Source organism: Antennarius striatus, chromosome 4 (genome assembly GCF_040054535.1).
Source record: "Antennarius striatus isolate MH-2024 chromosome 4, ASM4005453v1, whole genome shotgun sequence".
In the NCBI taxonomy this organism is placed as follows: domain Eukaryota; kingdom Metazoa; phylum Chordata; class Actinopteri; order Lophiiformes; family Antennariidae; genus Antennarius; species Antennarius striatus.
This window is the reverse complement of record NC_090779.1, coordinates 5068559-5095000: the sequence shown is the minus strand read 5'-3', so window position 1 is coordinate 5095000 and position 26442 is coordinate 5068559. Positions and strand designations below refer to the sequence as shown.

Sequence of the window (26442 nt, the reverse complement as noted above, 5' to 3'; positions counted from 1 at the left end):
AAGACATATGAAGGAAGAAACTGACATTTAAGTGTTAAGTTATAAATTATTCAAGCATGTCACTATTTACTGACCTTCAAATCTGGTACCTGGCATGAGAGTGATCTCCATCACAACATTAACTAGATTTATTCACCAATCAACGGTGGGCTTTGGGTGGAGTGTGTGTAGTGTGTGTGGAGCTGAGATGAATTATGTGTGCAGTTGGACAATGAGAAGACATCTAGCATTAACCCTTAAGTGAATGGCACAAAAACGCACCCTCAGCACATGTATTGTGCTGAACTGAAAATGTGTGTTTCTTTTGTTAAAGTGGACATTTTAGCGCGTTTGGTCTGTGTGGATCAACACTCCATTAATGACCTCAAGGAAACATTTTAGAAGCTGCAGTTTTTGGCTTCATTTCTCATCCCTGGAGGTTTCTGCTTGGTTTTTAATAAACAGAGATTTTAATTCTGTGGATAGAAAAACATCAACACTAAACTTTTCTAAATGATTGGCCTGTTTTTGTGGTGTGAAAGGAAATCTTATTTCAGTCTCTCTCTCTCTTTCTCTCTCAAACATTTACCTGTGTTTGCCATAACCTGAACTTTGGGCTGTTTCCATAGCGACATTCATCACTAACAGCCAGCAGTCATTCGCTCCTGTTTTCTTTCTATATTCATGCCCCCCCTCCCTCTACCCCTCCTATTCTATTTGTTCTTTCAATCACCGGTGCCCTGAGCCCTCGATCAGGGTTTCTCAGGTAACACCACTGTAAAACTGAGGAAAAGAAGGCTTCTGAAACCTGAAAATCACACAATCTAATGTCCAGAGTCACATGAACAACAAAATGTCCACTAAGTTAACATCAGGACATTTATCACACCCCACCAGTGGGGGTGAATAGCGTTTCTCTTTCCTTGTTCTTATCCTTTGAACAGTCACTCAGGCTAGAAAGATGCTGTATAGGTCAGTCTGTTCAGTAGTATAACAGCAACACAATTCTCTGATTCTAACACCATGATGAAATTGTATAAATAAATCCAATATGTCATCTGGGAAACTGCAGCCAGTTCTTTATTGCGGATTTACTCTGAAGGCTTTACAGTTCACGGCCAGAGCTACTGGTAATACCAAAGGACAATGAGATCTCTAAATATTAAGAGGAGGCAACAGCCCTGGTTTTATTTATCTAATTTAAATTCTATTCATAAAAACTGTAATATATATTTTCGCAACAATGCAGCAACCCATAATTACAGCTGTGTGGTACCACATGAAGTCATAATGATTACAAATTGAGCAACATTAAAATTCATTCACACTTCCAAGTGTTTGATTAGCTCTAATATTTTCAGCGCTAACTCCTGATGGAATTGGTCTTATGGTTGCTAAATGCTCCATGATGACTAAGAGCTGGTCGTTAACTTTACTGTCTGCTGCTGTCGCCGGTCACTTTAAGTTTCATTTAGGTTTTTTCACTGAAACCTGCTCCCTTTTGTTTTTTTATTACTCTGATGTTTAAGATTCAGTTTCCTGCAAGTTCATACAGATGAGAATTTTTGCCTTTATTGGGTCACACATCAGCAGTTATCCTCCTGTGCCCCAAGTTAACATGGTATGGGACACAACTTTTGTTCGAAGAGTTTGTTAATTCTCTTCCTACTTTTTAAAAAAGGATATTTTGTATTTCTTTATGTGTCCATGTGTGTGCAAATGTGTGTAGGAAGTTGTGAAGAGTTCAGAAAAGACAACACTCCCACTCAGAGACACGTGCACTGGTTGAAGAGCTTTGGGAACGGAAATACTACACCTTTGCTCAAGTTCCTCACGTCGGTGCTAGAGAAAATTCAGCAGGCTTGTTGATGGACACCAATGTTCAATAATTTCCTCCACCAAACAAGTGCATTTCTCACGAGCAAAAAAACTGTTCCGTTAAGAGTGGCATAGCAAGAAAGAACCAAGTAAAATGGAGAGAACCTGGATAAAAGCGTGGATTCAAGACATTCCCCACCTTTTTTAAGTTCACAAGACTATTTGGCACTTATGCTCAAACGATTTAATGGACTTTGGGTGCTGACTGGAAAAATCAGTGTTATCCTAGAGAAGGAACTACCAACTGTATGCAGATAGAGCACTGGATGCATGATTGTGTGATCCACAGGGGCAATCATTTTGCTGCTACGTGGACTTTCTTTCTGTATTCCATTGGCAACCAGCTAAAACTGTCTGACCTAGTTTTGCTGTATATTAGTTCTAAGGATTGATCCTCAAGTTCCTGTCTACTTTGCGTGTCTATGTGACGCAAACCAGCGCTCGTGCTGACCGGTCTCTGAAGCTAACAGCAGCAGGGTGACCAGAACGCAGGAGGTGAACCACTGCTTTCTTGTTTTTCCCAGAGAACTCATACTAGAGTCATTTGTTATGGAAAGCATTCATTCATTAGTTTACACATTTAGTGTAGATCAATCTTCAGTTAAGAATCTAATTATCAAAACACAATTTACTTTTATAGGAATCTGATTAAGCTAATGACGGTAATAGAAATTTAATTTGAAAGTGAAAATGGACATTGATCCAATTCTTTCTAAAATTTGAATCATTTAAATTTTTTGTTACATGTTTCATCAGTTTCTCTGAATATGGCAGAAATTGTTTAGTTTAGTTTAGTTTAGTTTAGTTTAGTTTAGTTTAGTTTAGTTTAGTTTAGTTTAGTTTAGTTTAGTTTAGTTTAGTTTAGTTTATTTGAAAGGGGACCATGCAATTTCCTAAACACATGATTATACGTGGTTAAAAAAGCCAAAATTAACCAGGAGGCTAGTCTTCATCTGTAGTCCCCCGGCCATGATGTATAAGAAGCAGTAAAAGTAGTAAAATAGTAAAATCAGTAAAATACATCGACAATATAGTAAAAATATACTTATTCAAACAGTTACTGTACAATTAAAAGAGAATAAGACATCACACATATCAACAAACATTGTTCACAACATCAAAACATCACAGCAGGCTTGTCTGTTAGTGTTGGTAGCTATAGGAGTTGATGAGCTACATTTTCAAGTTTTTAGTGAAGACTTAACTATGTAGCTACACTAGCGAGTAAAAGAGGCTGGTTTTGACTGAAGTTTGATAATTATCTCAATAGAGGTTAGAGCGTGTAGAGACGATTTTGTTTTTTCATTTTTTTTCTTTTTTCTTCTTTTTTTTCTTCTGCTTTTATCTCTCTCTTTTTTATTTAAATTCTAAAAGACACGTCTCTCTCTCTCTCCTATTTGGCTTTAGCAAATATTTATAGCCACCTGCTACAATCAAAGTTATACAACAAGTCATTTTCAGCTTCATGATTCACAACCTGTGAGACTGCCAATTTTTCACGACGTTTTTCTTTTTTATGGAATCGCTGATATGAAAGGTTTCATCTGGAAAATAAGGCCTCACTAATGGAAGCAAGTTGACAAATAACCACCAAAACCGTTTTCAAGTTTAGGGTGCATGAACACAAGGATGTGGTCGGAGGAACTAAAACACGTTTCCATGGAGCGTGATTGTGTTGTGCCAGTTTATCAGCACGACACTGTTAGATTTAACAAATATAGAGCAAATCAATGCTGAACAATCTATACTTCAGTCTGCTGCAAGGCCACAGAACACAGTGATGTGTGGGACTGTGGATATGACTGTTGTGCATGTGAATGTGTGTGCTTCTAATGTGCACTGTGTGTACTTGTACATTGTTATGTGCATTCTAATGCAACCGTCAAGTATTGATGAGTTAATGTAGCAGAGTGAAACCTCATGTCGGTCTGCCTCCATGTCTCCATACCTCTTATTGCTTGTATGTCTGTGTGGTTGTGTGGTTGTGTAAAGGCTTGCACCTTCATGGGGGGAGGGGACAAAGGTCACAGTTCAGTAGGACAGCGATTGAAAGAGCATGATGAAAAAAAGAAGGGAGAAAGGTTGAATAGGGTTGAGGGATAAATGGAACAAGGGAAAGGTTAGAAGGTTATAATGGTACACGCTAATGTTTTTGGTTGTTTCTCTGCACACTTCTCCATCTGCTATTCCCCTGACAGGACTGTTTGTTTGACCACACGATTCCTGTCTATGTGTTCATTTCTTTGGTTTGTGCGTACAGCTGGTATGCAGGATTTGCACGTCTGCAACCATCTGACAGAGAATCTGTAAATACCAAACAAACCGCTCAGAGTGGCAGAAGCAGCTCATCAGTTTGAGGTGTTATCATTTCAAAAGGCAAGTAAAGGCTTTGAATAACAGGTTTCCTTTGCTTTTCAGCCACAAATATCTGTGTCAGGCAGACTGCATTTCATTCATTTAGAGCAGTACTACTGCATTTTTTTGTGGTTTTTTTTTTGCTGCAGCTGCTGGAATAAATTCTTATCTTGTCATGATATATCGTATCATAAGGTATATTATCATGAGATATCTTATTGTATCTATCTTATCTTTTCTTTTCTTTTCTCATCTCATCTCATCTTATCTTATCTTACCATGTCTTGTCTTATTTTATCTTGTCTTGTCTTATCTGGAGCTGATATGCTATGCAATGATCTGAAGCTATATTGTTATGATTTTTTTTTTAATTATTATTATTATTTTTGGACATGTTAAAGGGACAGTAAATTTAATTTTAAGTGACGTATATGTTATTCATCATTATGAAAAATAGAAGAAAAAATAAATTTTATATGTGTAGCATCATCCGTTTGGTCAGAAAACCTTAAAATCTGTGCCGCAGCAGCTTCCGCGTTCAGCGGTCACGTGGGCATCATACGTCACTGGCACCCAGCATAGTTTAGCAGCCATAAGAAATAATGCAATCCACGTCGCGATTAACTCCAAAAATATCATGGTTACCTGCGAGGTGAACGGTTGTGTCAACAGAACATCAAGAAAACACAAAGAGAAGGGCCTATCGTTGTTTAGAATATTAATTCCACACGGTCCAACAGTAACAAATGTCGGCTAGCTCAATGCTAACATAATATGGAAAATCCCATTGACCGGCTAGCGCGTTAGCATCGGAATGGGATTTTCCATTTACCGACTACAGATCCATGGAAAACCTGGGATGAGTCGCTGGATGGTTTACTGTGTCATTACAGGTGTGTTCACCTGAAGCACATCCTGACAGAGATATCCAACTAGTTATAATGTCCCGTTTTGGTTTACTGTGTGTGTGGAAAAGTAAATCGCACTACCGATGCTAACGCGCTATTAGCCCGTAAATGGGATTTTCCATATTATGTTAGCATTGAGCTAGCGGCCATTCGTTACTGGTGGACTGTGTGGAATTATTAATAACAACTCTAGTTTATATTAATGTCTTGTATTTACGAATGTACTGTATAAGGATCAGGACCTGACATGCTGTTTTTGTATGTTTTATTTCAGTTTCACTGCTGCAGCAGCAAAGATTGTAAGCTCTTCTGACCAAAGGGATGATGCTACACATATAACATTAATTTTTTTCTTCAATTATAAAAGACGTCTCACCTTCACCACATTTACAAACATCAAAAACATCCGGAAAAAAAGGGCTGACGGGTAGAAGTCAATAGGCTTGTGAAGTTCCCGTCCCCCAGAATCAACAAAAACATCTCTCTCATTACAATATGTTGTCAACAAACTCAGACATTAAATGTTTTCAGCCAGTTTATCCATTGAATTTTGACAGACGTTCATACTCTTATCCACTTCCAGATATTAGCCTGTGTCTCAGAAATAGCCGAGAGCATGACCATGCTTACGTTCTTCCTAGGAACAACAAGGTTTGTTAGCATCATAGATAGTTATAGATAGTTATTGTTATACTTATCACAAGTAACAGATAACGGATGAGGAGAAACAATTAGTAAGACGACACTCTAACAGGACTGATTTGTAGGGGGTGGTCACAGACCGTTCCCCCGCTGGATGCTACTGCCTTTGCAACGTGGAGATATCTGCGGCCAACAAGATTTGCTTAGCTAGCAGCTACTCCACAATGGAGTAGTCATATGTGCAGTCGCCAGAACATTTGCTGTGTCTCTCAGCATGGTGTCAAGAGCATGAAGGAGACACCAGGAACAAGCCAGTACACCAAGAGAGGTGGAGAGGGTCTTAGGATGGCAACAACCCAGCAGTAGGACCGCTATCTTCTTCTTTGTGCATGGATGAACATGGATGAACATGCTCAATTGACAGAAGTGAAAGAGTCTGGAGGTGGAAAACTTTATGCTGTCTGCGTCAGTGACAGTCTGGGGAAGCATATCCCTGGAGGGTCACCCAGACCTCTATTTTCTGGGAGAAGGTACTTGGAATACTGTTAGATATTGGGATGAGATCCTCATACCCATTGACAATGCCTGGCCTCATGTGGCTGGATGTGTCAGCAGTTCCTGAATGGTGGGGACATTGCTGTTATTGACTGTACCACCCATTCCTCAGACATGAATCCCTTTGAGCATCTCTGAGAGGTCAGGAATTGAAGCTCCCACCACCAGCACATTATACCAGGAGATGAGTGACATCCTGACCCAAGTATGGGAAGATATCCCAGGAGACCATCTGTCCAGGAGTATGTCCACACGTTATAAAGAATGCATAGAGTCCATACATGATAATGAGAGAGGTTTAGAGGTCTTCCTATACTGTGTGTCCTTTAGAGTCTACAAAGGACATACTATATACACGAGTTGGATCCGCCTGTTATCTGTTTTACACTTTGATTCTAGATATCCACTCCTCAGTCAGTTGGCAATTTTATATTCTTTCAATTTGTTTTTCATAGTCTTGTTCTCAAGAAATTATACTATGGAGTGTTTATAGATTTTGAACTTGAATATTTAATTAGTTGAGATCAGGAATGTGTGATTTAAGTGTTTCCTTTATTTGTTTGAGCAGTGGGTCAACATGGTGTTCTTTATTACCTACATGTGGTAACGGGCTAGAGGAGTGTGATGTGAAACTGAGCAGACCAGCGCCATGTTTCTATCCATCCTGAGGAAATTGGACTAGTAGGAAGTGACTGCTCTTCATCACACAGACCAAACACAGCAACAGCTCTGTACACGTTCACACACTCATGGAGAGATACACACAGGCAAAAAGCATGCACACAAGGACAGATACATAAACATACACTATTTATCTGAGCTCAACCCCAAAGGGTTGTTGGGTAATCATGAGTTATGATTAAAATCAGCTGAATGTGGGTTTAGCAGGTAAAGCAGTCCTGTGCAACGGGCAGATCTGAATGATTGGCATATTGAGGTTAACCAGGGGAGCCAGGAGAGCAATACGATCTAGAAATAAGCAAGCAGGGTAGACATTATTAACTTCTTCTAAATCATTTAGTAGCTTCTACGTGTACTTTTCTGTACTTTGAAGTTTTTTGCAAACCACCTTTAGCTCCATTGTGATACCAATTAGTGCTGAATAGTCAGGATGGAGACAACAGAAGGGGCAATGCACAAGGAAGGCTTGGTGATTAATGATTCGCCTTTCTGTTTTCTATTTGTCCTCAAAGGCTCTTGTCTTTATAAAAATATTACTGAGGCACTTATCTTTTTATTTGTTTTTTTTATTGATGCAGAGGGTTGAGGAGGAACAAAGGAAAAACAAAGGCAAGTAGAAGATGGAGGTATCCTCCAATTCTTGGATCTCTCCCTGTGGTTCATGATGGGAGAAGATGAAAAATGAAAATGTTAATGTTCCAGGAGCTGCGAGTTGAGATTACAAGAAGTTTGTAGCTTGGTCAAGCAATCCAGGTCATCACACTTAATTGGAAAGTCATGAAACATTGAGATCACGCAACCAGTCAAGATTACTTGCAAAATATAATTTGTGCTGAGATGAACATTAGCAGCTGGTGAACGTTCTCTGCCTCAGGACAGGGCAAAGTTAATGGATGATTCTACAAAATACAAAAAATGTGAAAAAATGTCAAAGTTTTTGACCGCATCCAGTCAACAATCAGCAAAAATACAGCAGCCCAATGATTTTACTGTGACTGAGATATTTAGACAGCCTACCTGTCTTTCTGCCTATGTACCTGCCTATCATAAGGATCAGTGGGCATGTTGCTAAAATTATTAGTGAGTAGGCTACATGAGAACAACTGGGAGGGTTCTAGCATACTAGCTTCGCAGCAGTGTTCCAGCCATGGTTCTTGTTCATGATGTAGGTTGTTTACTGTAGCAGCCATGTAGCTTGTGTTAATGTGGATTGCGTCATGCTTGAAGTTATAAATGCATAATATATCCCCGTCTCCCACTTAAACCCACATCCGGGCAATTTTTCATGCTACATAAGGGGTGCACCATCTCTCACTCTAAAAAACATTGATTTAATTGTTCCAATATGAACATCCTTGGGAATTAAATTCAACAGATTTTACTGCATGAACTGAAAGTAGCCTCCTGTATTAACATTTCATAGCAGAGCTCATCCACCGTTAAGGACGTAATGTGCCCTAAATCAAAAGCAGGTTATGGTGGAAAGCCTCTAATAGCTGCCTAGTGTTACGTAAAAATCCAGAGGTGATGCTGCACTGCTCTGTGAAGCGACCTATTAGATCAAGTACAGGAAGCAGAGATGGTAAATGTGAAGCAAGTGAGACAGAGACCCAGACATGAAGGCACGTCATGAAACAATTAAAGCTGAAAACGTTTTGATCTTTCCTGTCATTTATATTGTTGCCAGGTTTTTATATTCTACGCGATGAGAACATGCTGGGAAGGCGTCCCTCTCAAGACATTTTTGATCAAAGTTAATTTAAGATGATGTCAGAAAGGCTTTTCTGTATGCTTGGATGTTTTTTTGTATAGTTCAGTAGTATTGCGTTTCACTCCCGATTAATTTCAATAGACTTTTAGGTACACATCTTTTAGACCAGCTGCATAACTTTCAGGATAATTTTGTACTTTATTTTCTTACCACTGCTCTTCTCAGACCTCCATCTATACCCAACATAAACATCTGCATGTTCCCCCCTGCTTTGAATCAACCTTATTCTGCATGAGAGTTATGGGAGCAATGATGTTAAAAGCAGGTGGCAGCAGGTCCTGATCATATTACTGGACTGATTATATCATGTCTCATAGTGATGATATTATATGTTTCCACTAACCCTGTTATAGAACCACAATTATAGGGGCAAATGAGACAGAGAGGAGGAGGTGGGGATCTCTCAATGGCTCAAGATATTCATGGGTATCCAAAGAGTATGAGATACGGGAAATTGATTTCATAAGAACAGGGAGAGTGTGTGAATAGAAAATCTTTAACACATTAGAGTCCTATTTAAATGGTCTTTAACATACGGTCTATCTAAGTCCATGTTGTGTGTATTTAGGGCCGACTCCCTTTGCAGTACATCAGAGCATAATCTGGGTGTAAAGGAGTTTTTAGTCTCTAAATGAACTGTCGGTATGTTTAACAGTATGTCAATTTAATAAGCTAAAGTATTTTTCCAGCTGCTCACCTCGGATCCTTCTTCAATTCCTATCAATCAGACACAGCGTTGTGGGTGGGGCTTGTGGACCAGGACCGACTGACTTGTAAAAGCTGGCCCACTTTAAATGGTTAGGGTTAGGGTTATTTTCTCTTATTTTAATGTCTAAAATCATTTATAGTAAAGAAATGATAATTTCCCATTTTAAGGCCCACTTCCTGTTAACTCTGCCCCTCGCTTTATAGTGTCCCTTGCTTTTGACTTGTCTTTAACAGTGGCATTCTAGTGGTTGAACTCTTTAGCAAGGACAAGGGACAGCACTCGTCACATCATCAGTAGAGATGTTAAGCTTCAGGTATTTATCACAGACCTTTCTACAGCAGTCAGGTCACTCCCACAGCAGTTTGACGGCACATTTCTTTTCTGCTGGACATCAGATTTGATGCTTGGTTTGTTCAGGCGTCCCTTGAAGCCTGTTGCTGCTACCATCATCCTATGCTGAAAAATCTGACTTCATTTACAGGACATAACAAAATAAGAGGCAAAAACAACACAATTTACATTTTTTAAAAAATTTTATTGTCGAAAACTGCATATATAGTAATCAAATATACCTAAAACCTATTAAATTATTTATAAAATATTTAGTACTTCTTCTTCTTCTTCTTCTTCTGTTCAGCGGCAAAGTGTGTACTGTTCTACGAAGTGACAACGTTATTGTGAAGAAAAGTTAGAAAAATTAGACTTAATCCAGACCATTATCAAATAAAACAGAAATGAGTTTACCTCTAAACCCAAAGCCATTCCTGAACGGCCTGACAGGCAAGCCGGTGATGGTGAAACTGAAGTGGGGTATGGACTATAAAGGCGACCTGGTATCGGTAGATGCATACATGAATATGCAGCTAGCAAACACAGAAGAATATGTGGATGGAGCATTGGCAGGTCATCTTGGTGAAGTGCTCATCAGGTGTAATAATGTTTTGTACATCAGAGGAGTGGAGGAAGAGGAAGAAGATGGAGAAATGAGAGAGTGAAGCTGATGAAAAGGACCAGACTTGGCGTTCTGCCAGAGTGTGATTGAGGTTTATAGTTAAGTTGATGTGTTTGTGTTTTCACTATGTGAAACAAGTGCTTGGGGGTTTGGTTATTTTTTATAGTTTGTTTGTTTTTTGTACTGTATGTGAGACCAATTTTATGTTGCAACATTGTGATACAGACACAATAAATGATTACACAATTTCTTCTTCGGAGACTTCTATACAAACCTCTCCTCAAGAAAAAAAACAGCCGACCTCCAGTGGAGAATTTTACACAGTGCCATCGGTTCCAATGCTTTTATCTCTGTTTTTAGCCCTGCTGTGTCCAGCCAGTGTCCATTCTGTCCCCTTCGTGAGACAGTCTTTCATGCTTTTAGTGAGTGTAAGAGTCTTGCAGTGCTCTTCACTCATTTGACAAATGTTTTTAATCTGTTCTTCTTCTTCTTCTGTTCAAGAAGCAGCTACTGTTTTTTGCTGTAACATCAGATGTCCCTTAAAACTAGAATTTGGTTTTTATAAAATGACTAAAGACCAAAATAACTTTAGGAACATCTGGTGTCACAAAAATGTCCTATGCACTTTAGTTGATGATCAACTCACTTTTGCAAACTTCCTAATATAATGCACTAATTTTTAAATTGTATTTCCTTTTATTTGTTGGTTTTTAGTGTTTTTGAAGCACTTTAGTACTTTCATCCAATGAAAAATTGTAAAATGTTTGAATGTGATTGAAGTGTTTCTGCAAAAATCCCAAAAAAATTCTTCTTCTTCTTCTTCTTCTCCTTTCGGCTTTTTCAGGGGTCACCACAGCGAATCAGTTGCCTCCATCTAACCCTGTCTTCTGCATCCTCTTCTCTCACACCAACTACCTTCATGTCCTCTTTCACTACATCCATAAACCTCCTCTTTGGTCTTCCTCTAGGCCTCCTGCCTGGCAGTTCAAAACTCAGCATCCTTATACCAATATATTCACTATCTCTCCTCTGGACATGTCCAAACCATCTCAGTCTGGCCTCTCTGACTTTATCTCCAAAACCTCTAGCATGTGCTGTCCCTCTGGTGTACTCATTCCTGATCCTATCCTTCCTGGTCACTCCCAGAGAGAACCTCAGCATCTTCATCTCTGCTACCTCCAGCTCTGTCTCCTGTCTTTTCCTCAGTGACACTGTCTGTAGACCAAACAACATCGCTGGTCTCACCACAGTTTTGTACAACTTTCCTTTCACTCTTCCACTTGGGTCCCTCTCATTCACACACATGTACTCTGTCTTACTGCGGCTAACCTTCATTCCTCTCCTTTCCAGGACAAACCTCCTCCTCTCTAGCTTCTCCTCCACCTGTTCCCTGCTCTCACTGCAGATCACAATGTCATCTGCAAACATCATAGTTCATGGAGATTCCTGTCTAACCTCGTCTGTCAGCCTGTCCATCACCATAGTGAACAAGAAGGGGCTCAGAGCTGATCCCTGATGCAGTCCCACCTCCACCTTGAACTCCTCTGTCACACCTACAGCACACCTCACCACTGTCTTACAGTCCTCATACATGTCCTGCACCGCTCTAACATACTTCTCTGCCACTCCAGATCTACAAAAACACAATGCAGCTCCTTGTGGCCTTCTCTGTACTTCTCTATCAGCATCCTCAAAGCAAATACTGCATCCCTCGTACTCTGTTTTGACATGAAACCATACTGCTGCTCACAAATGCTCACTTCTGCCCTTAGTCTAGCTTCCACTACTCTCTCCCATAACTTCATTGTATGGCTCATCAGCTTTATTCCTCTGTAGTTGCCACAACTCTGCACATCTCCCTTGTTCTTAAAAATGGGCACCAGCACACTTCTCCTCCATTCCTCAGGCATCTTCTCACTATCTAAGATCCTGTTGAACAACCCAGTCAGAAACTCTACTGCCAACTCTCCTAGACACTTCCAAACCTCCTTCACTCTTCATCCTCTTCAGTGCCCTCCTCACTTCATCCTGACTAATCTTTGCTACTCTTTGGTCTAGAACAGCCACCTCTTTTGTTCTCTCTCATTTTCCTCGTTCATCAACTCTTCAAAGTACTCTTTCCATCTTCCCATCACACTACTGGCACCTGTCAATACACTTCCATCCCTATCTTTAATCACCCTAACCTGCTGCACGTCCTTCCCATCTCTATCTCTCTGTCTTGCCAACCTGTATAGATCAGTCTCTCCCTCCTTACTGTCCAACCTAGCATACAAGTCATCATAAGCTTCTTGTTTGGCCTTTGCTACCTCTACCTTCACCTTACGCTGCATCTCCCTGTACTCCTGTCTACTCTCCTCAGTCCTCTCAGTGTCCCATTTCTTCTTAGCTAACCTCTTTCTCTGTATACACCCCTGTACCTCCTCATTCCACCACCAAGTCTCCTTATCTACTTTCCTTCCAGATGACACACCAAATACTCTCCTACCTGTCTCCCTGATCACATTAGCTGTAGTTGTCCAGTCATCTGGAAGCTTGCATCATGTCAACCAACTCTCTACCTTTTCCTGTCATAGTTCCAACATTCAACTTCCCTACTCTCAGTCCTATACTCTTGGCGTTCCTCTTCTCTCTCTTCCTACAAACACAATTTCCTCTTCTCTTTCTTCAACCAACAGTAATCCAATTTCCACCGGCACCCTGTATGAACAGCACCGATGACTGTCATTGTTAACCCGGGCCTCAACCAACCTGGTATGGAAGTCATAGATTTGACTTGCATGTTTGATTTGGCAATGCTCTTCCCGACACAACCCTCTGTATTTATCCGGGCTTTTGACCGGCACAATAAGACATTGCCATGTGCCCCCTTGTGGCTACAATTAAAAAAAAGTTACTTGTGCTTATTTACTTATGATTATTACACTTGCCGCTGTTTGCACAGCGTTCTGCTAGTGGGTGACTTCAGACAATAATGTCTTAAGAGAAACGAAACCCCCACCACAATTCACTACTGATTGTGACCCAACACCTTCTTTCAAAACCCCACAGACATTTTGGAAATGAAATCCACGCTTCATACAGTTCCATTCATTCTGGAGTATGTTGTGGGAACCCATCAGACCCATCTTATCAGAAATGGGTGTATCTCCACTGCTGTTAGAATATCTCTGGTACTAGCGGCTCGTCATTCCAGGGAGGAACATAGACTAAAGTATGTCTGGTAGCGACTGTCAGTCTGCAGAAAAATCCTGTGCAGGTGATTTTGGAAGAACTTTGTAAGATTCTTTCTGATTTTCAGGCTACAGCTAAATTAATTCATTGTTCTGGGACAACATGCGTCGATTTATAAATACCTTCAAATAGTCGCTAGAATGGCCTCAGTTTCCAGCTGTGCTGTGAGTGTGTTTACCAGCAGCAGGAATCACACAGAGTCGCTTTATATCACAGCTGCTAATGTTTCCTACTGAGACTGAAAGAAGCCAGAAAGACGTGAAGACAGGATGTAGAACTGAAATCTAAGTCTGCCTCACCTCTTTCTATTGCCTTACGGTGCTCAGACAAGTGACTGAACACCGTGCCCTTCTCTCTTTCAAATCAAATGATGCAACCTAATAACCCAAACAAGATGGTGTTCACTTAAATAGAATAAAAAATGTTCTTTTTGTTTTTGTTTATTTTTTTAATTTTATTCTGTTACATTTTTGTGGGTCATTATAATCAGGTACCAAAAAGCATCTAATCAATTTCAAGGAAGGGAAAGAAAGAAAGCAATTTCAAATTTACATCAGTATCTGAATTCCATCAAAGTTTCATCAAATCTTATCTTAAATCCTTCTTGCTATACAGTCCAACTTCTACACCTCCCAACCATTCACTCCTGCACATTGTAAGTCTGATTACATCTGGTGTTACCGCCTACACACACATAAATATATAAATTGATTAAATTAATTAAAATGTATTCATGCAAAACTGTATTGATCAACACAATCCACAACTAATGTAGGCATGACAGCATGCTTTGTGTCATTTCCAAATGATTTCAGCTTTTTGCTTGTAATAAATTCAAGCTGTCATTTCATTCAAGGTTTGGATGCAGATTGAAGGTTTTTGGGCCTTCAAGATAACAATTTAACTCATTTCTGCTTTAGTGAAACCACTCAGCAACCATCAAAAGGACCCAAATGGTTTTAAAGCCTGTAATTAAAAGGCCAACCAAGGTTGAGATTTTGGCGCTGTGCCTGCTCCCATTGGTCTGTTCAACAACAGCTCCATTTGACTGCATGTAACCAGATGCAAGCACCAGTTTCTATCAGGGGGGGGGGGGGGCTGCTGTGTATCCCAGTGTGTAATAAGCCCAGTGATGCGAGTAGAATGAAGTCTGCAGATTGGGCAGAGTCTAGGTTGTCTCTTGCACAATGGAAATAACTGTAACTGTAGTTTTACACAAACACTCCAGCTTTGCACCGTCCGTTTGTTTCACAATCACAATCAGATAAATACAATGCAAAAGGTGGGCATGCATGAAGAGTTCCTAGGAATTACTTGTTATGCTTGCAGTCTTATCGCAGGGCAGCTCTTACCACATAAACATATTGTGCATGAGCAGCAGCTAAACACACAGAGCCAAGCGCCTGACGTCCATACAGCTGGGAAATATTGAGTCTAATTAGCTGCAGGCTCTCGTCTGGCTGATGATAAATAATTTGACAGTTTATCCATTCCAGTTTAGAAGCCGGTGCACTTGTGGGAGTTGTTGTTCCACCCCACAGTTCCCACAGGCCGGATCTCATCCCAGATTGCTTTTGTGGAGGTTGATAATGTGCGGCCACTCAAACAGCTGCAATTCTCAATTAATTGGAAAATAATCATTCAGGAGAAAAACATGTGATTTGGGCATCACTTGTGTGGAACATAGGCTGTACAAAACCAAGACTGAGCCATCGTGGAAACAGGGTCACACTATGAAAGCAGAGTGTGCATGTGATAGCCAGACCTGTGTTCTAACTGTTCATGTGTGTGCTCTCAGCACACCGACGTCCGCTCTGCTACAGTTACCAAGCGCGTGTGACCATGACAACTGAAGTCGCTGGAGCATGTTGAGAGCAGAGTGATATCACTCACATGTGCTGGTTCATGTGAGTGAAGTTCATGAGGCCCTTTCTGAAATGACTGCTAGTCCTGCGGAAGCTGATGGCCGACTCTGTTATGCTGGATAAGTACAGGAAATGAAAGGAAGCGACGCTATCGGTAATTGTTCCAAAATGTGGCATTTGAAGCAATTTGGCCTCTAATTAAAAGCAATAAAACATAAATATTGAGAAGAAGACAGGTTGAACGAGAGGACAAGGAAAGCTGAGGTAAAATCAGAGATGAGGAAGCAAAAGAATGAAAGTGAGGAGATTTAAAAGGTGTCATTACCCTGTGTGCTGCAGCACTATTTTACTTCCTGCCAGATGGTTCTTTTTCTTTGATGACTGTTCCCTCATTTGTACAGTTGTGGCGTTTTCTCTCCTTCATGACACAAGGAGTTTCTTGACCGCTGCTTCATGCAGCTGCTGTATTGACAGACATGCGGCCACCATGTGGTATGTCACATGTGGAATACTAGCATGCATATGCAGACGTCTCGCTCACATCAAACACGTTTGGAGACGAAACACATATTACTGATAGGCTGACATGAGCGAAATGTACACCACATGTTTCCACTCACCTGAAGTTTCTCTCCTGCTGATCCAGACGGCCAGCATTGATTTGGTCTGGAGAAAGAATGCTCTGAAGCCGATCGGTGGGTTTACAGTTTCCACAATGACAGCAGCATTCATCACCCAGAGGTGTCGATGTTGTTGCATCCTAATGAGCTCCGTTATACAGCAAGGTGTATCATGAGGCAGGTTGGGGTGTGAGATAGTCAATCCATGTTTTGTTATTCCACAAAGTATATTTTCTCTCACAATATACTCTTAATAGATCAAATACGTGGTGCGTTTTGATGTGGAGCAGTTGAGAGATAAGGAGCCATGTGCAGACACATCACAACCATAGTGCAGTTCAGAGGTCATAAAACATATCCGACTAAGGAGCAGGAGTCAAACCCAGACTCTGATGCAGACAACTGATGGCCGCATAGATGAAGGCAAGGGCAGAGGTTTGGTGCACACGTAAATCTAAGCAATAAACACAGAAATAAGAGGAGCAGACTTAGCAAAAAGAACAATACATTTGAAACAAAGGACTGACGATGGAGCAGAACTGAAGGACAGGGAAACGTAGATAAATGAAGAGGAGGTGAGAACATGACGCACGTACTGTACGATCAAACAGACAGATGATCAGAGTGGAGGGAAGAAGCCTTACAGGTGAGTGACGTAGAACAAGGAACAACTGGGAGCGCAAAAGGAGAGAAAGCACGAGTGGGAACTCAGAAAACCACACGAGGATGGGTGAAACTAACGACCAGGAAACAGAATGAGGGAAACACAGCGTGACAAGATGACGAATGGTTGAGCAGTCGTCTGAAATAATGAGGTCCATTTTCCAAGTATGATCCAAATAAAAAATATCAATCCTTACACTTGTAGAGAAGGAGGAGCTCTGATTAGACGAGAAGTTTATTCAAGTTAATGTTGAGGCTGAATGTCTGCAGTTCTCAAGTTGCCTCCACATCCAGATACATGCCAAAATTTAATAGGTTCTCTTCTCCGACACGACCAATCCCGCTACAGACTTTCATGAAAATCCATCGCGTAGTTTTTGTGTGATCCTAAAAACAGACATCCATGTGCCAGATGAAAAAAAACAACCCACATGCTCAAACGTCTAGTTTAATCCAGACACTATTTCAGACGTAGAGACGATTAATTCAGCTGGTCCAACTGATGATGATACAGACTGAGGCTTCTATGCATATTGGGCCATATATTGTGGCAAGGGGGGCATTTATTTTGGCATCAACCTCTTTTTATTTCATAAAATTCTGAACAATCGTCCACTGGGACTGAAGAAAGAGTAGGTCAGATTTTGAGGGGTTAATGTCAAGATCACTTTGACCTCAGTTTGTGGCCACAGCCAAATATTTCACAAGCTAATGACCACACTTCACTTAAACATCTAAAAAGAATGAAATGATCAAATGAACAAATAAATCCACAAGGTCAGGTTCGCGGTGACACAGTGATGTGAATGTTGTACAAAAAACATTTTTCTGCCCATTATTTCACCCTGAAGTCAGAAATAAAGCGGATGGTGACCATGTTTCACATTTGGTCATCTGTAATTTGACTGTTCTTTAACCGCAGTCATACAAGCGTGTGTTGTTAGCTCTATTCACATTGATCATTATGTATGCAAATGAGGGAAAGGTCATAGTTTGCGTGTAATTGGGAGACAAACTCCCACACTGCTCTTTGACAAAGCGCCACTCATTGTCAGTTTCACGCCATTAATTGTATTCACATTCAAATTGGAGAGCAGCTTTTCATCACAGATGTAACACAAGGAACACTCCAGGGGTTTATTCATCGTACAGGCACAAAGCAGACAGAAATAGTGCATTTTTTATCAAACTATTTTGATTTGTCTGCCGGGTTTGAATGATGTGTGCTTGACTTGAACAATGCTGTCAGTTTTACAAACGTTCATTTAATTAACACGTTTTAATAGATTACTCTTGGTCACAGTTTATTGGAAACTACAAGATGTTTTAAGATTTTAAAACGAATGTTTATGCTTATAAGAGATTATCAGAATTACGCTGAACAAAAACATAAGCGCAATATTTGTTTTTGCTTCCATTTTTAAACTCAAAGATCTCAAATATTTTCCATATACACAAACTATGTCAAATTTGTTTTAAAATATGCTTAAATCTGTGATAGTGAACACTTCTCCTTTACTTAAATAATCCCTCCCAACAAGATGCTGATAGAGGGACAGTCTAAGACTCACCTGTGTAATAATCACCTTTCTGATCAGCATCTTGATAACCCACACGTGTGAGATGGGATGGATTATCTCAGCAAAGGAGAAGAACTCACTATCGCAGATTTAGACAGATTTGTGAATAATGTTGAAGAGACTGGTTATTTTGTGTATGTAGAAAATGTTTTAGAACTTGGAGTTCATCTCATAAAAGAAAAAAAAGGCAGCAAAAACATTTGTGTTTTTGAATCTGAACTCACCATATTTTGCATTGAATGAGGATGAAACACGATTAAAATTACTGGTCATCACAGCCTGAAAAGAATTGTTACCCAATTTGGTAGCCGTTTAGTTTGTAAGTTATATAATTAACCAATCTTATTTTATTGCTTTTCCAATCTAAACAGCTGACTCTTTAAACAGTTGTTTTTATTGTTGTATTTTCAGTATTTGGAGTAAAACATGGCATTTTAAATCTCAATTTGTCTTCGATGCAATCCCTCACATCACATGTATTTCAACTTTATCTATCTAGTCTTGTTATACATGAAGGTATAATTTTGTTTGCACGTAAATAGGAAAATAAAAACATTTAATGACCTATTTTAAATAGCATATACTGTGGTACATATGTAAATAAATAAATATACGTCTGGCTTTAGAAGAAATATATATGTGCAATTTCTGTGGAGCTCCTGCTTGGCTTGTTGTCCTTTTTTACTCTTTCTCCACCGTGCAGTTTGTCATAGAATGAAAATTTGGTTTTCAAGTTATTCTTGAAGTGAAATAAGAAGACTATCAGTAACCCCGTGGGAAGCAGCTTTTATTCTAATCAGTGGAACAGGAAATAGAAATTCAGATCACTTCTTCACCATGAAACACAGCTCCTCTGGTGAAACCTCACGGGCAGCAGGGTTTCACAAACAGTGGGATTAATTAGCAAACTTTGTCTTCTCAGCACAACAGTGGAGCAGCAAAGGACTTATCTGAAGCAAATATCTGCTCCACTGTAAATACGTTTAAGTTACAATTTAAAAATCTGCCTCACTGTAAACATGTTTAAGGTGGAAGTTATGCGTATTTAAAATAATTACATTAAATTTTTCATGTTGTACCTGTACCTGTATGTTGTTTTCATGTTGTTTGGCCTTTGCTACCTCTACCTTCACCTTATGCTGCATCTCCCTGTACTCCTGTCTACTCTCCTCAGTCCTCTCAGTGTCCCACTTCTTCTTAGCTAACCTCTTTCTCTGTATACACTCCTGTACCTCCTCATTCCACCACCAAGTCTCCTTATCTACTTTCCTTCCAGATGACACACCAAGTACTCTCCTACCTGTCTCCCTGATCACATTAGCTGTAGTTGTCCAGTCATCTGGAAGCACCTCCTGACCACCCAGAGCCTGTCTTAACTCCTTCCTAAAAGTCATGCAACACTCTTCCTTTTTCAGCTTCCACCATTTCATCTTCTGCTCTGCCTTTGCCCTCTTAATCTTCCTCACCACCAGAGTCATCCTACACACCACCATCCTATGCTGTTTGGCTACACTCTCACCTAACACTACTTTGCAGTCACTGATCTCCTTCAGGTTACACCGTCTACACAAGATGTAGTCTACCTGTGTGCTCCTACCTCCACTCTTATAGGTCACCCTATGGTCCTGCATCTTCTGAAAGAAAGTATTCACTACAGCCATTTCCATCCTTTTCCCAAAGTCAACTACCATCTGTCCTTCTGCGTTCCTCTCCTGGATACCAAACCTGCCCATCACATCCTCATCACCTCTGTTTCCTGCACCAACATGTCCTTTGAAGTCTGCTCCAATGACAACTCTCTCACTTCTAGGTATGCTCTGCATCACTTCATCAAAGTCCAGCCAGAATTTCTCCTTCTCCTCCAGCTCACATCCTACCTGTGGAGCATACCCGCTAACAACATTGAACATCACACCTTCTATTTCTAGCTTCAGACTCATCACTCTATCTGACACTCTTTTTACCTCCAGGACATTCCTAACAAACTCCTCCTTCAAGATAACTCCTACTCCATTTCTCTTCCCATCTACACCATGATAGAACAACTTGAACCCTGCTCCTAAACTTCTAGCCTTGCTACCTTTCCACCTGGTCTCCTGGACACACAGTATGTCTACCTTCCTCCTCTGCATCATGTCAACCAACTCTCTACCTTTTCCTGTCATAGTTCCAACATTCAGCGTCCCTACTCTTAGTCCTATACTCTTGGTGTTCCTCTTCTCTTTCTTCGTGCGAACGCACTTTCCTCCTCTCCTTCTTCGACCAACAGTAATCCAATTTCCACCGGCGCCCTGTAGGTCAACAGCGCCGATGCCGATGGCGGTCGTTGTTAACCCGGGCCTCGACCGATCCGGTAATGAAGTCATAGGTTTGATTTGCATCTTTGATTTGGCAAAGGTTTTACGCCAGATTCCCTTCCTGACACAACCCTCTGTATTTATGATATGAGACATGCACGCATAATTATATGAACTAATATTAGCGTAGAAACAACTTGTGGATTAAAACCCTGATCTTGGGCCCCTGTGACTAAAAAAGGTTGTGTGTAGAATATCTGATGATAAAGTTTTCAACAGATTTTAAGTAATGCTCAGGAAGTGAAAAATGATGGACAGATGTTCAGAATCCATTGTCTGCATTTAGTGGCAGACTGAAATATTTGGTTGCACTGAGAGGTGCACGCTCAGTATTTCACTGACTGTAATCTTCTGTAGAATGACTTCCTCCTGTTAGTGGGGGCAGGCCAAACACCTGGGGGTCTTCACCATGTTGAATATGATGCTTTAGAATTATCTCATCTAACTCTGAGCCACACAGAAACGTTTAAATCAGATTTTCATCGGCGCAAAATCTAAAAGCTGATGAAAGCTATGAAACATAACCCTTTTGTGACGTGTAATCAAAATCAGGTTAACTTTGCTGTTTATGCTGTAATTTAGCTGCAAGAAAAATGTTTGAATATGAATTTAAAAAATTAGTGTAAGTCAACGATCCTATTGTATTTTAAATATTCTTGTCTTACATGTGTGTGTGAGCTATAAGTAGTCCATGTTAATGAAGACAGGCTGAAAATGCCAGGCAGTGAATTTGTCTAGCAGTCGTTCCAATCAGTTGAGCCTCCATCTCAGACCTTAAAACCAGTCAACCAGTGAGCAAAGAAATCAATAATCACCACCAAGTCAGTCTTCCGAGTCCATCCTTAAACATCTGTTCTGTAAAGTTGTTCTGTGCCGACATGAAACATCCCTGCACACATCGGTTTGGAGCCCATAGAAGATGTCAAGCTGTTATTCCAGTAAAGTCGTGCTATTCAGACGATGATTGTGGCCGACAAAAGAGAGACGGAGACAGGAATGACAAAAGGCTCAGCGGAACAGACTTCGATAAACGGACAGCCCCAGATATAAAGCGGTCTGTATGACAGCCCACGTGTCCCCCTCATCCTGTGTAGATACATGTTATTAATCAGTCAACACTGCATTAGTGCAGCTGTTCAGCTGCAATGTACTGTGTAATTTGAGTCCTCGCCCATTTTAATATGAGACGTGCATGTTTTAGCATAATGTGTGTACAACACATGGTGGGCCCCTCCTGCTCTGTTATGATGGTTTACTGCTATGGACACACTACTATGTTAACCTGCTCCTCTGGTTGTCCCTGGGGAGGGGGGTTATAAAGTTACACCGAGGTCAATACTCTCACTGTGTCTGCCTAAATGAATGAATTAATCTAGTCATTATTTATTCATGCTGATTTGATTGTGTCCCTACTCTGGTCTGTGTTAGTATTATGATTTCAGTTGAAATGCACTCAGGGACTAGAAGTTGTTGCTTCAGAGATGACATTTTTATGTCACAAACAGGATTTGGACCCAAACCAGGACACCTGTGGAGAAGTTTTCATCCATTGTTTACTCAGGCAAAGAACCAAAAGAGAACCCGGCTTAAAAAGCCTCAGGCTAGTCAGGAACAACAGATGTGGAGACAAGGCTCCGCCCATGAGTTCGGCCCCGCCTCCTGCCACACCCCAGCACAGCAGAGCAACAGAGCACTAACACCGAACCATGACACTTTAAAACAGCCGGGGCTGTTTTTGTTTTTCTTTTCTGTTATTTCCTGTCATTTTAGGAATTAATTGTACATCTGCGTTTAAATTTAATTTTAAATTCTAGCAGGTAATGCCAGACAATCCAACAAAGTACAGGCTCTTGGGGCCTCACTACTTTTCTTCAAAATGGCATGCAAACATTACAGATTGCATGGTTTTATATTCTAATGAAAGAGAGATTAAAAATATAATTTTAATGAGTCTCCTCAGTGTCCAGAGGGAATCACATTAATTTTGTTCTAATCTTTGTCACATCCAAGAAGGATTCTATTTTGGTTATTCTAAGCAAGTTTCAAGTTTTTTATGAAGAAGATGTTGATGTATGATTATTACAATAGGTGCAAAATGCATGTTATAAATTACATGTAGAAGTAAAGGACACTGATTTTCATAGCTAAAAAAGAAAAATCCTTGCAAAAGCAAATTATTCTGCAACCTGTAACACAACCAAAAACTGTTTGAACAAGTTGAGAAAAATGTGCCAAATTGCCGAGGAGGGTGTGAAGGTTAAATAGTTATTCACTGTTATCTGCAACCAAATTGTTCCACCGACTTCGGTTCTTTTGATATTGTCACTCAATGCTGTACTTTTTAGGCATATAATTTAACTTAATGTAATCCTTTATTTTCATGTTTAACCCACACCCCAAATGTTTTTTGTGATCTTGTTAATTTACAGCAAATACAGACACACACATCTCCATGAACATGAACAGTGAACATGAATGCTCCTTGAACCAGATGCAGTGTGTAGCATCTTAAGAAAACACATGAACAACGTTGTCTTAATCAGAGCACAAACCTAACTGTAATGTCTGCCTGTGGCCATCAGAGCACTGATGGAACCAGCTATTGATTATGCATTCACAAAGGCACAAGGTTCATTTTGCTTCAGCGTGCTTACATCACACCAAGTCAATCACTGAGCCCCTGCCTCTTTTTCTTCCTCTTCCCCCTCCTCGGTTCTCATCGATTCCTCTCTCTCTGTCTCTCCAGGTCCTGAAGAAATGATCTTTCCTGAGGTCCCTTTACCGAGGTCATTGGAGTGGTCGCAATCATAGATCCATCATCAACGAAAAAGGTCTCATCATGGAAGCCCCCCGCATCCAAACAGTGCCCTGTGACTCCCCCTGTAGAAGTTATAATTGCTGAGGCAGGGGGAGGGAGACTGAGACAAACTTGCCTGTGAACACATAAATCATCCAAACCATGTAGTGACCTCTTTCCAAAGAGGGGGAAGGGTCTTTGTTTCTTTGTCTGTGTGATCTCTGGAACTGAATGAACTGAATTCCGTCCTTCAAGTGTGTATGTGAGTGTGGCTGAAGTGTGTGTGGTGAGGAGAAAGCAACAGAAAGGAAGAAAGAGAAAGAAAGAAGGGAAGCGATGGTCCTCCACACCAGCCCTTATACCAGTGCCTGTCTGCACTTCCTGGATGGCTTGTCCTGGAGCCTGGTGTTCCCCTGCTACTGGCTCCTGGACCGGCTCCTGGCCTCCTGCGTGGCCACCTCACTGGAAAAGCGCCAGCGCTCCCAGGACCCCTGCTCCTTCCTTACCTTATGTGTCCTGATTTCTGCACCACTTTACCTTCTCCTCCTTTTCGCTTCTCTGCCCTTCGCCTTGCTGGGCTTCATCATCTGGGCTCCGCTGCAGGTGGTCCGCCAGCCGTACCTGTACACCTACCGCAGGTTCGTGTTCTGTCTTATAGTGTTACTTTGAAATTCAGACTTCATGATCACGACAAACACTCTGATTTCTCCATCGTATTATTCATTTATTCTCCAGATGCATGCGTTTCAGTCTTTCCTGCAGGTTTAAAGCAAGTGTCTTTGTACTCCATTTAGGACAAATGTGTAGATGTGGAGGAGAGTGGGTGTCCTTGCAGCCTCTCCTCAGTCCTGTATTTCATTTGTGTGTATCACACACACGTTCTCCACAGCAATATCAGCTGCAGCTCATTATTGAATAGTCTGAAATGACAGCTTCTCAAAAGCATGAAATATTTCACTCATGTGTTGTTATTTGAACCAGCAGAACAGCCTGGACTAGCTGTAACACAAGTAAAAAAGGTTATTTTATACATATGATATATTTATATATTCAAATAGGTACCTACGTACTCATCACTGATCTTTGATTCTGAATATTTTATATCAACTTTCCTCTAAACTCTACTTCAAATGAGTGAATCAGCATCAGGTGAGAATTATTCTATCAATGTTTCAGAGTCCTGCGTCATTTATGAATGTTGCGCAAGCTTTGAAGATTTTTATATCGAATATAAATAGTTTATTTTTTTGCTCTAACCACTTACTATCGGCTTCCAACTGGTGTTTGGTTATCTAAACACGCATCCAAGAGTTTAACAACATCACACAAACGATGAAACGTTTTTGGCTCTCTGTTGAGGAAAAATGGCACCGAACAAAACATTTGACAGCTGTTCTCTGTGTTATCTGTGTTTGTGTCCAGTGACTGCTGCTGCCCAAACATTAATGTGGCCATGGTTCAGTCAATGCTTTTTTTATTTTATTTAACAAAAATTTTGCGGCGATAGTTGATTAAACGAGCCAACAGCGTACAGGATCAAATAGGATCATTATTATGAGTTACTTTAGACACAATCCCACATTAATGTCTAGATATAGATAAAACTTCTCTAAATGAGGCCAGTTTTTTACATCCCGCGAAACGGTGATGTGTTGTAATTGTCATTGTTTGTGTGTTCGTCCGTCCATCCTTATGCTCATCCGCCACAACAGTTGCAATGAAAAGATGAAACAAAGAGCAAATTACTCAGGCAGCAAAGGGGATCTATGGTTTAAGGTTGGTAAAAAATTTAATTCAGGTGTGTCGCGGGATGTTGCAGTCTGTGACTGCCTTGTTAGTTTTGTTTGTTCTGAACATAATTTTTCAAAGAAATGAAGCTGGCACATTTGTTCTACAACAAAACCAAACCAGAATATGGATGTAGTTTGTCCTTGGTTCTGTGACCATTTCAAATTACAGTCAACCAACCATTCAAGGTTGCTGTTTTATGGATTTATTTGGTTTTATTTTTAAAACTTTAAAATTGAATTTGACTTGATGAAACGGGACATTTTCTTAGGTTCTCCGCACTGAGTGGCTAATCTGATCAGGTTTTACTGCAGCAGCTGTGGACACCCCTGTACCCTAAAAACCCTTAAAAAGGACAACTATTATGAAATCAGCATTTCATAGGATGAGGCTTTAATGTGTAGGTTTTATCAGCCATTCTGGATCTGGAAGGGTTTCCTCAGGATTGTAATCAAGCACCTGGAACACCAGAAAATCTGTCACCAAAACAAGAGATGGTTCCAAACATACATTCAGAAAAAATATTTAAAATGACATCATCTAAATGTTTTATTTAACAGATGTGATTAATGGCTTTTACAGATGCAGTCTGTTGTGTCCCTCTCTGTGTGGATATTTGTTTTACTCTCATATTTTGAATTCAGAGAATTCAGAGACATCAGAGTCGTATCGATCCATGAAAGCAAGACTTCAACAAGGACGAATCTTATGACGTCATTTAACTCAATTGGTTCTGTGGTTGTTTGTTGTTGGTTTTTTTGCCTTGATCTCTGGTATTTTGTTTCTTACTGGTTGCAGACCAGACAAACACCAGGCTGAACAGGGCCAGGCCGGTCCAGGGGGAATGGGGACTGGAGAATGGAGGCCACAAGGAAGAAGCTTCTGTTTCTGCACCGCCAATGTCTGCCTGCTGCCTGACTCTCTGGCCCGGTTCAACAACCTGTCAGACACCCACAGGAGGGCCCGGGACGTGGGGAAGAGGATCCGCAATGGTGCCAGTCGGCCTCAGATCAAGATCTACATTGACTCACCGACCAACACTTCCATCAGGTGAGGAAAGTTCCTCATCAAAACACAGAATCCCCATCATTATTCTAAATACGTTTTA

At 40.6% G+C, this 26442-nt stretch overlaps 1 protein-coding gene and 1 pseudogene across 1 annotated transcript in view; both read left to right on the top strand.

Moving 5' to 3' along the window:
* The window catches only part of smpd3 (sphingomyelin phosphodiesterase 3), a 65335-nt gene that overhangs the window by 11494 nt on the left and 27399 nt on the right, over nucleotides 1-26442 (top strand). Inside the window, exons 2-3 of the mRNA XM_068311978.1 lie at nucleotides 23496-24184; nucleotides 26133-26384. Coding sequence (XP_068168079.1) covers nucleotides 23883-24184; nucleotides 26133-26384 — 554 coding nt within the window. The 5' untranslated portion in view covers nucleotides 23496-23882. The remainder of the gene's footprint in view (nucleotides 1-23495; nucleotides 24185-26132; nucleotides 26385-26442) is intronic.
* On the top strand, nucleotides 10117-10584 carry LOC137594319 (small nuclear ribonucleoprotein F pseudogene; annotated as a pseudogene).